This window comes from Lucilia cuprina, chromosome 2, assembly GCF_022045245.1.
Source record: "Lucilia cuprina isolate Lc7/37 chromosome 2, ASM2204524v1, whole genome shotgun sequence".
NCBI classification, from domain to species: domain Eukaryota; kingdom Metazoa; phylum Arthropoda; class Insecta; order Diptera; family Calliphoridae; genus Lucilia; species Lucilia cuprina.
Window position 1 is genome coordinate 50,212,442 of NC_060950.1, and position 12,719 is coordinate 50,225,160.

General features: G+C 28.9%; 1 protein-coding gene across 3 annotated transcripts in view; it reads left to right on the forward strand.

Annotated features, from left to right (window-relative positions):
• LOC111691033 (alpha-N-acetylglucosaminidase) overlaps positions 1–12,719 on the forward strand; it is a 51,683-nt gene that overhangs the window by 18,269 nt on the left and 20,695 nt on the right. For all 3 annotated transcript variants that reach the window (XR_006941562.1, XM_046956251.1, XM_046956250.1), the window contains exon 3: positions 8,888–9,288. Coding sequence is in view for 2 of the 3 variants with exons in the window: in XM_046956251.1 (XP_046812207.1) it covers positions 8,888–9,288 (401 nt within the window). In the remaining variant the exon portion in view is untranslated. The remainder of the gene's footprint in view (positions 1–8,887; positions 9,289–12,719) is intronic.

Consider the following 12,719-nt stretch of genomic DNA (forward strand, 5'->3'; position numbering starts at 1 on the left):
ATATATATATATATTATATATATATATTTATATATATATATATATATTATATATATATTAGTTAAAACGATTTGTTTTATCTAAAATATCACACCATATTTTAAAATTATGCAATGGAATATCAACTTCTTTCAAATTATTTTTCGTTTTCTTATCATTAATAACATTTTTTAATTCCTCATCTGCTTGTCATTCTTTAAAAAGTATTTCAAGATTAATGTTTTGATTGGAAAAAGAAAAAATTTCAGGTGGTCTAGAAAGTATACAATGCTCTTACTGAAAAAAACTGAAACAGTTAACAAATTTTAAAATACTTAAAAGCTTCTTTTTTAAAAATCTTGTTATATTTTATCTTAAGGAGATGGTGCCTGAGTGATCTAGGGTGACATTTTCCAAAATGCGCTTATTATACCCTTCACCTTCGTGAGAAGATTATTCCGTTTGTAATTTCTATAATATAAATTTCCGACCCTACATATAAGGATCTAGAATATATATACTTTATATATTCTGGATCCTTATAGATAGCGGAGTCGATTAAGCCTTGTCCGTCTGTCTGTCTGTCTGACTGACTGTCGAGAGTTTTAACGTGAGCACCTGCCGTGTCGGCCTTATCTCACGGTGGCCTTTTTCATCCACAGGGTAGACTTGAGAACGGTCTACCATCGCCCCTTTGTCTTCAATGAAGACTCAGGTGGCAATTTTTGCACATTGGCTATGACCGGTACCATGCGCAAGTACTTTGCTGGAGTACTCGAGCTATCTAATCTCTTGCCAAAGTAGTCACGTTGTAAGACAACCACACTACTATGGCTCTGTTGATTCGGCAACAGCACCTAGAGACGTAACCGGTGGACCGAAGCACGATCCATCAATAAGCCGTAGACATCGTTCTTACTCACAGTGACACGCTGTGGTAAGTCTGATATGAACAGAGTATACTCTGAACACATCTGGACAAGGAAGGAAAATTAATTGGTATCACTTGCATATGATACCTTTCATCCATCATCATTCAACCCAGCACACATCTCATTTATTCGACACATTCATAGAGAAAAACATACGACACACTCATTTAGGTATACGGGTGGGGTAAGGCCCGAATACCTCTACATTCATTCTGTATCATATACAATTGACACCAACCCATTTCCAACGCTTAGTCCCACAGCCACTCCTCTGTGAGGTATCTGTTGATTTTCGGCAACAGCACCGAACTTATCCCGAAATATTGACTATTATCATGCATCAGTCTTTTAACCGCCACTTATACTCTCCCCGCGAATTTGGGTTCAACCAACAGCCACTACGTGGATCCCGAAGGAACCTCAACCAACTGACCAGCCAGGACATAGTCATGCGGGCAACTGGCCACCCGTAGTACCAGATTATGCGGTGCTCTGGTCTGACCTCTGGCAATCTATGCAAGGACTAAGCCAAGCAGTAGACTGAGAACACCAATTTTTCAATCCCGGTCAGATTGGAGGTATTGGGCCCTCTTTATACCCCGGGATTGCAATAACACCAAGGCGGAGGTCTCGCCAAGGTAACATGCCCCCGGGGGGATGTTACCTGTCTGACTGTTGAAATCAGATTTTAGAGGACCCCAGATATCAGCGAGATCCGAATCTTCAATAATTCTGTTAGACATGCTTTCGAGAAGATCGCTATTTAAAATTAGCAAAATCGGTCGGTAAATAACGGAGATATGAGCAAAAATCCGAGACAACCTCTAAAAATTTCATCAAAAAAATCATATTTTTTTTAAAAGCAACAACAACACTGTATATTAGAAAAAGATGTATACGTGTGTGTAGATATATTTGGTTTTAATCAGCTGTTTATTTTTTGTATGTTTGGATGCTGTTGGCGTCATTGCGTTGTTTATTTTGTTTTTCGGTATGTTTAGATGTCGGTTGGTTTAGATGCCTTGACTATTTTGTTTTTTATTTCGTTTAGTGTTGTTGTTGTTCATTTTATCTTGCTTTTGGTGTAATAATAATGTAGTCGGGAAAAAATTTATAAAACTAATATGTTTAAAATACACTATGGTGAAGGGTATATAAAATTCGGCACAGCCGAATATAGCACTCTTACTTGTTTTTAAAATGTATTTAGTCCCAGGTCCCAACATTTGTCAAACATTTGATGAAAAAGACGTAACCAGTAATTTTGTAAATTTATTTGATTCTGCATGATTTTTGTAATTGCAAATATTGTCGAAACAAATAATAAAGACGTTCTGAACTGATGTCGTTAAAGATATATTATGTTTGTGCAAATAAATATATATTTTAAGCAAATCAAAATGTAGATTTTTTAGGGCTCACGGCATTTTTGTCAAACATTTATAGGTATGACATAAAGCATTTATTTTGCTCTCTTGAAAACCTAACACAGGGCCAGAGAAATTGATGTTTGGCCATTATTAGGGCAATGGATCTACATCATAGTCCCCCAGAAAGAGAGGTACGATCTTAGTTACTTTTATTGGAGTGTACGTTGTTTTTGCGTATTGCGCTCTTGTTTTTGTTCAACCAACGTATAATCTATTGAGAATCACATATTAAACTTATACATTTTAATACTTACCAATTTGTAATGCATTGTCTGCCCTCGCTACAGGGCGTCATCAGTAATATTTTAGTAATGATGAATGTCATATGTATATACAGTAGAACCTTGATTATCCTGTGGAAAAATACATTTTTTTTGCATCAACTTAAATTTAATTTGGATTGACGTAAATTTTTCAGCATCGTTTAACCGTGATTACCTCTATTATCCGTAATTATAAGCAAAATTCTATTATTTTTTTAACATGAACAATTAGAACAAATCAAAAAGGGGAATTCCCGTAAAATAAAAATACTAAATTGGAAAATAAGAGACAAACAACATTAAACGATTATTTTTAGAAATTATATAACATGAAATCCTTATCTACTGTTTACTGTTTTCTGACAATTTTTTTTCTATATTTTTAAATCATTTATGAATATAAAATCCTTGAATTATTTCATTTTTAAATAAATATGTACATATTCATTTATTAATTAATAAAAATATCTATTAAAAAAGTAGAAAAAGTAGGCATTCAATTAACCGGGAAAATCGATTATACAGAATGCTTCCGGTCCCGACCATCACGGAAAATCAAGGTCCCACTGTATCATCTATTTAACTTATCATTATTGAGAAATTTATTATGGGAATTGCAAGCGCAGGTCTCATAGTATATTTCTTGTAAAGTTTGAGTTAGACAAAATTTACTTATGTTTGTAATGTGTGTTATTCCCAATATTATTCTATATCCGTGTTTTTAACATGTTTTTGTAAAAACTCACCATTCACATATTAAATTATGTTTGTTTATTTATCATATTTTTACATCATCAAAAAGTTTGAAAAATGCTAAAAATTTGTTTACAGAAGTTATCTACTTAATAAAATAAATAAATTTCCGATATACATACATAGGTACAGAAAGTCTTTTTAACTGTTGTTTTATCGGATGATTTGAATAACTGTTAACCAGAAAGTGATTAAAAAGCTAAGAAAAGTGAAACATTTAATTTGAATTTGGACATGACCTCCATATAAGCTTCGCTTTAGAAAATGACTAACGTTCAAAACAGGCTTAAAAATACTAGTATTTTTATGAAATTATACTTAAATTTTGTATGAACCAAAGTTTCATATAAATCAGCAAATTGAAATTTGCGATTTTTGTTAAGTATTGTAAGTATATATTATTTTTTTTTATTTTTTTAGAAACTAAAATTTTACTGATTCGATAAAATTCATTTTGATTTCGATACATATTTAAAAAGAAATTTTGTTCATATATAAAATTATAACGTTACTGACTGACTGATTCATCATTCCACAGCCTAAGCGGTTGAAGCTAAAGAGCTGAAATTTGGACAGGAGATTGGTCTCATACCAAATAGATATACTATGACGGGATTTTTGGAAATTCGAATGTTTAGAGGATAAAAAAGCGTAAAAACGGGTAAATTCGGTAACTTCATATCTCCTAAACTAGATAAGATACAAAAGCAGTTTAATGCTTATCGTCGTTCACTTAAAACATAAGCGAACATGTGTCAGGTACTTCTTACAAATTCGGCCCCTTTAGGGAAAAACGGGTAAAAACTGTATTTTCTTACTTTTTTGCACCTCATGTTTCTTTTAAACCAAAGAACATAGGCGCAATTTACATGAAGACTTTTCAGACGTCTGTTTTTTCCAATTCTCTTTTGAGAATCTTCAAAAAAATCATGAACATTTATACGGTGATTTTTTACATGCAACTATGCATGTCTTTTTTTTTTTGATGTTTAATTGTATAATCCTTTTTAATTACTTATTCGTAGTAAAAATAAAATGAAGTTTTTAACATAAAAACCATTTAATTTGATTTAAAAAAATTTAATTACACGCTATAGTATTTTTTTAATGCAAATTTTAATGTTTTCATGTAAAAAAAGACATAATTATTTATTTTACATGAGCATAATATCAACAGTACGAATCAGTTTAAAGAGGAATGTAAAAAACAATCATGAAAATCCCAAATCATGTTTGTTTTCTTACCCCCCATTCTCCTCTTCCCCGCTCACCACCAATCACCGACAAACATGAAAACAGATGTCTGGGCAAACATGAAAAAAAATCATCGTGTAAATTGGGTGATACAAAAAATATTTTTAGCTAATTCATAACTTAACGAAAAAATAAAAATACGTATGTAGTACTTTTCGGATATTCGGACGCTTAGGGGGTGAAAATCTACTTACTTTTGGTACTTTTTGCATAAAAGGAGACTTTTTTGTAGGTTTTTGAAATTACTATAATATTGAACCTAGAAACATGAAATTAAGCATGTATGGCCGGATTAAGTGAGGACCCATAAAAGGGGACTTTAGGGAAAAACGTGTTAAAACTGTAGTTCGGTACTTTTTTTTGCACCATATGTTTCTTTTAAACCAAAGAACGTACAAAAATATTTTTGTCTAATTCATAACTTAACGAAAAAATAAAAATACGCCCATGAAAGGGATATTTCTGGTACTTTTTGAAATTTGTATAATATTGAATCTAGAAACATGAAATTAAGTATGTATGGCCCGGATTAAGTGAGAACCCATACATTTATTGTTCTTTAAAAGGTACTTTTTTAAATTTCTATAATATAATTTAGTTTTTGAATTTTGGTATAATATTGAACCTAAAATCGTAAAATTAAGCATGTATTACCAGGATTAAGTGAAAATCTGTAATAGAGAACTTTTTAGTACTTTTTCGTTCTTCAAAAGAAACTTTTTAAAACTTTTTGGTACTTTATCGTTCTTCAAAAGGTACTTCTTGAAATTTCTATAATACTGAACCTAGAAACATGTAATTAAGCATGTATGACCCGGATTAAGAGAGAACCCATTAAAGGTAACTTTTTCGTTCTTCAAAAGGTACTTTTTGAAATTTCTATAATATTACACTCAGAAACTTGAAATTAAGCATGTATGTCCCGGATTAAGTGAGACCCTATAGAAGAGGACTTTTTGGTGCTTCATCGTTCTCCAAAAGGTACTTTTTGAATTTTCTAAAATATCGGTAGTACAACATTAAGGCATTAGAGAGGATACGGCTCGCTAACAAGGTAGCAGGTTATAATCTAGTATTATGATAAATACAAAAATATCATGATTTTGACGGTATCAAGTATTTTGACGGTATTTAACCATAATATGATATTTTAGAATTGTTACAATAACGACTACAATCATATTTTTAGCCATAAACATGTTTTTTCTCTGCGTGCTCTTACAGAGAATTATATTATTGTCAATGAATCGTTTCGTAATAAATAGTTTGTTATTAGAAATGTATCACCCTCTGGGATTCGGAATTAGTTTATAATTGACCCAATTGCTAATTAAAGACCCTTTTCAAAAAATCTTCCAGATGTTCATATTTTGGTTTTAAATGTTACAAATTTATTACTTTTTAATCTTAAATGCATTTTTCATTTATGAAAAAAAGTTCGTGTTCACCGAACTTTGAAAACTGAACAAAGGCCGAACTTTCAAATTTACCGAAGTTCGGTATTCGGTACCGAACGAAATTTTGAGTTCGGTCGGGCTCTTAAGTTTTATAAAATTTTATTTATAAATAAAGCCTTAAGATATAGAATATTTTAAAATTATACACTTATTGTTCATAATATTACAAAACAAAATAATTAAAAAATCCTAAAGGGTTTAGCAGATGATTAAATTCAAACAACAAATTCCTAATAAAATTAACATAATTTTGTATGAAATGCTAAGCATTTTTTTAGCTAGAAAGTTCAATTGTATATAGTAATTATGAGGGTATCCAAAATATGTAAATGCATGTTTTTTGTGGTGCGTCGTATGGACTCATGGATAATATATTTACACTTTTCAGACTCAGCTTTTTTTTGCATATTTTTCCCATAAGATCATAAATTAGCATAATTTGACTTTGTAGCTTATTTAAGGAACATATTCGAGTTTTAGAGCATATTTTACTGTTTTAGTGCATATTTTGATGTTTTTCTCTCAAGTTTTTCATATTTGTATATTAAATAAAAACTTTTATATCAAAATTTAATCTTAGTTTTCTGTTTAAATTAAAAAAAAAAAATCATTTTATTTTTTTTAAATTTCTTTAAAATTTTTAAATTTCGTTTGTAAAACTTTAACAGCAAAAATATAGTAGTTTCAAAAACCGACTGCTTTGGATTTCATGTAGTGTATCATGTTATTTATTGGTTGTTTGCACGGAAAAAGTAAAATTCTGTTAAAGTAGTTCTTTAAACTATGAGATGAATTAATTATAAAAATCTTGTAGCATGAAATATATATGACATTAAATATTGAATATTATATTACATTTTCGGTTTTGTTGAGATTTTCAATGTTAAAACAATAAAAATAAATTTTATTTTTAGAGCATATTTTTAAAATTTTAAGAGCATATTTTGAGTTTTTTACTTTAAGCGCTCAAAACTCTTTTTTTATAGCTAGTAATTTTAAACAAGCGCTCTCGTGTGTCTCGAACTTTGAATTGAGAAAATCTACGATATTTTTGTATATGAATAGTAATTAAACATTATTTTGACTGGAACTCTTAGAGTTACAAAACATGTTTTAGTTTTCATACTAAAGAAAAGAAACATTAAAATTTCGCATTTTTTTATTTTTTTATGGGAATAAGATATGAAACATGTGCCACAGATTTTTTAAAAAAGAATTAATTGAAAAATATGTTTTAGAACTTTAAGTACAATATTATGAGTTTGCCTCGTAAAAAGTGGCATTTTAATTTTTGGAGTTTTTGTCGTTCTTTTATATTCAATCTATTTCGGCACATCATCGCGACACGCAATTACTTCTGTTTTGATCTGGAGTACAAATTTTTTATCAATACGATGGTACATCGATTTCCTGACAAAAAAATTAAAAAATATAAAAATTGTACACTCGGCTTTACCACAATATTATTGAAGTTCTAAGCAAATTATAGAAGAAACTTCATTAAAAAATTTAGATATGTGACTACAACACTTCGAAGAATGTAGAATTTTTATTTTTTTAGAAATTTTAACTTTGACTTCTCGTAGCATTTAAATATAAAAATTTTAACTTTGACTTCTCGTAGCATTTAAATATAAAAACGTTTAAAATAAAATTCAAATATTTATTTACAAATTATTTAATTTCAGTTTCATTGAGTTTTTTTTTTTTTATTTAACTATACAACCAAACTGTGTAAAAATGTTCTAAAAACGAAGTACACATTCTGTTTTATGCATTTTAAAGTTTTCAGAACCCGTGTGAATCTAACCTTTTAATTAAAATAGTTATTTGCAGATTTTGGTTAAGGTTAAGGAACGCACAACATTCCCGATAGAGGCCTAGGTGTATTTATTGAGATTTGATGTTATCCTCCTTTCAAACTAACTATTTGCAGTGTTTGAAAGACAGTATAAACCATTTTTATACCCTTCACCTTCGTGAGAAGAGTATATATAAGTTTGTCATTTCGTTTTAATTTCTATAAACAGCACGAAACTTATTCCGAAATATTGACATTACCTTATATCAGTCTTTTAACCGCAACTTACTCTTCCCGAGAATTTGGGTTTAAACCACAGTATCACAGTATTGTGATTTCTTGTTTATAAACATCACGTTACGTTACGTTGTTATTGGCTAGAAAGGGATTTTTTGGTACTTTTTCGTTCTACAAAAGGTATTTTTGAATTTTCTTTAATATTGAACCTAGAAACATAAAATTAAGTATGTAGAGCCTGGATTAAGCAGGAACCCATAAAAGTAAACTTTTTGGTACTTTTTCGTTCTTCAAAAGGTACTTTTTGAAATTTCTATAATATTGAACCTAGAAACATGAAATTAAGTATGTAGAGTCTGGGTTAAGCGAGAACCCATACAAGGGGACTTTTTGGTACCTTACTGTTTTGCAGTTTGTTATTTTTTGATTTTTTGTAATTAAATTCATACTGACTGTTTTTTAACACATCATAGTGAAAGGTATATTGGTTTGCTTACTATTGACCAAAGTATAACAAGTAGTCCGACTTTTTGACAGGGGTACCTAACTCTACGCATGTGTTAGTGAACAAGAACCAGATTATGAGAGGCTACTGATTTTGTCTTTGCGTGTAACAAATTAAATTTTTGCTTATTTATAGTATTAGTACCAAAATAGAACCTGTAAAAAAACTTTTTTTTCGATTTCAATTTCACATTCCGAAACATTTTTTTTAGTTTGTAAGTTTCATGTCTTGATATTGTCTGTAACATATTTGCATCTCTTTTTATTTCTATAATAGATTTATAAAACAACTACCAATAAAATCGTCATTATTGGATACGATGGAGTATCTGCAGCTAAAGGATTCAACCACTATCTGAAGTACTTTCTTCATAAAACAATTTATTGGTACAATAAGCATATATATATTGAAGATGGCATCGAATTACCTTATGTTAATATAACATCAAAATCCTCTAGTTCTGTTATTTATTATCAAAATGTATGTACGTGGGGTTATAGCTTCGTATGGTGGAATTGGTCGAAGTGGGTTGAGCATATTGATTGGATGGCCATGATGGGTATAAGTCTTACAATAGCACCAATACAAGAGCAATTATGGTATGAAACCTATTTAGAAATGGGTTTAACCGAGGATGAAATTGATATGCATATATCCGGACCCGCATTTCTACCATGGTAAGATATTAACAATTATAGTTTTAACGACTTAATATTTTTATTTTTATTTTGCTTATATTTATTTAAATGGATAAAAATTTAATTCCTTTTGAGTTTTCACTTATTTATCTATTTTTCATTTTTGTCTATATTTGAAAATTTAATATATAGTATAATTAATCTAATATTAATTAATATTAGAAATCTTGGTTTTAAAATTTTTTTTAATAAATTATTTGCAATTTTTATTTATTTAAAACTTGGCTGTATAAAATCAGTAAGCGAACAGTAAGCGAACACACATAATATTAAGTACACTCTTCTTAAACCCCATAGAAAATGTTTAGCTTACTACATTGTTATTATTTTTATATTCGAAAGTACTTTCAAACTTACACACAACCTGGCTTACTTTACACAAAAATGACACAGTAACTGATATACTTGGTGTGCGATCCCTTTCAGGAAATTTGAGTTTAATTTTGGATACATGAACTAAATAGTCACTATAAAGGCTCAATTTTATGTTTCTCAGTGTTAAGTTACAAAATTTACAAAAACAAAATACATTAATTTCAAATTTTGATCATAATTTTGTTAAATTTTAGTGCGTTTTAATATACCAAAAGGAAAATTAAATGATAAGTAATAAGAAGATAGAATAAAAATTTCAAAAACGAACACTTTTTAATGCACTAAGGGCGAGTTTTTCTGATAAAGATAATCTTATTCTTTGGTTAAACCTGGTTTAATATATGTTTCGTGTTTTTCAGTTATCAGTGAAGTTACTTATTATCTTAGTTTAACTGAGTGTAATTGGCCAATTAAATTCAAGTTATAAGTAAGAAAACACAATTAACAAAAACAATAAAACAATGATTTCGGAAGAACAAAAACTTAATATGTTAAGTAAATTGCAATTTTCTGATTTGTTTTGTTTTATTTATTATTGTTTTAAATGTATATTTAACAGTTTTCCAAAATTTTCCATTTTACAAAAGTATTGTTTGCAAAAAACAGCTGTTTATGTTTTTAAGTGAAAAGTTGGCAATACTAAGTTAACTGAGCTTAAATCTAAAACTGAAAAACACAATCATCGGTTAAAGTCCGCCTAAATTTGTTCCGAGTTTAATTTAACAGCAAGTTAAGCCTACATTAACTGAGGACTAAGAACCCCGCACCAAGAAGATAGTTCAATGCAAAATCATTCTTGCATCATTCAAAATTCAGAAGGAAAAGTATTTGCACATTTTATTAAATATATTTATTTCATTGTGATACATTATGAAATTTAGATTTTGTAATAAATTGTGTTAATTTGAAATTTAATATATCAAAAACATAGTAATATATAATAAGCTCACTGAGAGATTAGCGAGTGTAAAGCAATATAAAAAAGGAGAAATAAAATAAATTTATTACAAAGACGCTTTTATAACATAAAAAACTTACCTGATGAGTCGATTTCATTTCATTTTCAAGTCATATTTTTTTAACATAAAAGTTCGTAAAAGTAGAAAATTTCCTGTTTTGCCATAACAATAGAGAAACTGGAAATTATTACAATTTGCACTCTTTTATGTTATAAAAGCGACTTTATAATATTTTTTATTTCTCCTTTTTATATTGTTTTACACTCACTAATCTTTTATTTATGCTTATTATATATTAAACATATATTTTTGATATATAAAAATGTAAATTAACACAACTTGTTACAAAATCTAAATTTTACAATGTATCACACAACTGATCACAATGAAATAAATATAGTTACTGAAATGTGCAAACACTTTTTCATCTGAATTTTGAGAGCAAGAATGATTTTGCATTAAATGATCTTGTTAGTGCATTAAAAAGTGTTCGTTTTTGAAATTTTTATTGTATCTACTTATTATCATTTAAGTTTTTAATTTAACAAAATTATGATCAAAATTAGAAATTTTGTAAATTTTTTAACTTAGCGACTAGTGACTATTTAGTTCATTTATCCAAAATTAAACTGAAATTTGCTGGCAGACGTAGTATATATTTTTGAAATTCTACCCACATACATATTACATTAATCGTTAATAAATCAATAAAAATATTATTTATAAACAATTTAGTCAATGTTATACATATTAGAATATTTCTTTGATATATATAAAATTTCTAAACTTCGCGCCATAGCACTAATCGTTTCTATTATTTCAAATAGGCCTATGTTTAAACAAGCCCAAAAATATGGTCATAAATTATACAAAAGGTTAAAATTTAGTGATCCTAATATTTTCATATCCTTAAAAAAAGATAATTGACCAAGAGAAAATATGCTAAGACATGCATATGTTCTAACAGCAGCAAGAACATATTTTTAAAAATGTTTTAAATGGTAATTTATTTTTGTCTAAATGGAAATTTATGGAAAATAGAGATCAATTCGAACGAAAACTATTACTTTTATTCAATTAGTATACAAAAACTATTATTTTTATTTAATTAGTATACAAACTAAAAACTGCAAGACATATTTCAGTTAAAATAACCAAAAACAACCGCTTAATTTTTGTCAAATTAAATTAAATAGCATTTAGAAGCATAGACAACGGTCCTTTTATCATAAGTTGCAATTTTCAAAATTATGTAACATTTTTCAATATTGTTTCAACTTATTTCAAAGAGTGCCCTATAATTATGAATATAAAAACCTGTTATTTTGCCGTCTTACGCCGAATTTTGATATTTATTACATAAACTGGACTTCGTTTCATGAATTTGCCATCAATGATGTTTTTCTAACTTAATTAATTGCAATAATATAAAAATAATAAGAACCTATCACAAGGTGCGCTATATTTTTTAACAGTACTTTATCAGAGGTCGAAGTCGACCGGCTTCGAGTCGGAGCATAGCCGCCGCCGAACTATATTTAGTTGCTTGAGCCGCCGCCGAACTATATTTAGTTGCTTGAGCCGCCGCCGAAACATTCGGCTTAAATCGACTCAAATTTTTTTAATGTTTTTATTAACTAGACTGTAAGATCAATTATTTTTGATTCTGTAACGTAATAAATTATTATTGGCCAAACTATATTTTAAAAACGTACAAGATTTAATTTTATGTCGACTTCGCCCTCTACAATGAATACGAAAGTGTTGTTGTTTTACTCTTGCTTGTATACTGTTAAGAACAACAACAACGTATTGCTAGTGTTAAGCGCATATAAGTGTATAGAAAACACACTGTGTATAGCAGACGTCGGCGCTAGTATTGTTCTGACAACGAAGATTTTCGGCAAATTACATTTACACAACACGATCGCATACGAACCTCTAAACAAGAGCATCAAAAATACAAATATTTTATTTAGTTGCTTGACAGCATTCAACAAAGCAGGTTGATGTCGCTTTGTTAAACAAATTGCAAACACAAATTGAAAAAACAAAAACAACTTGCAAAAGCAAGAG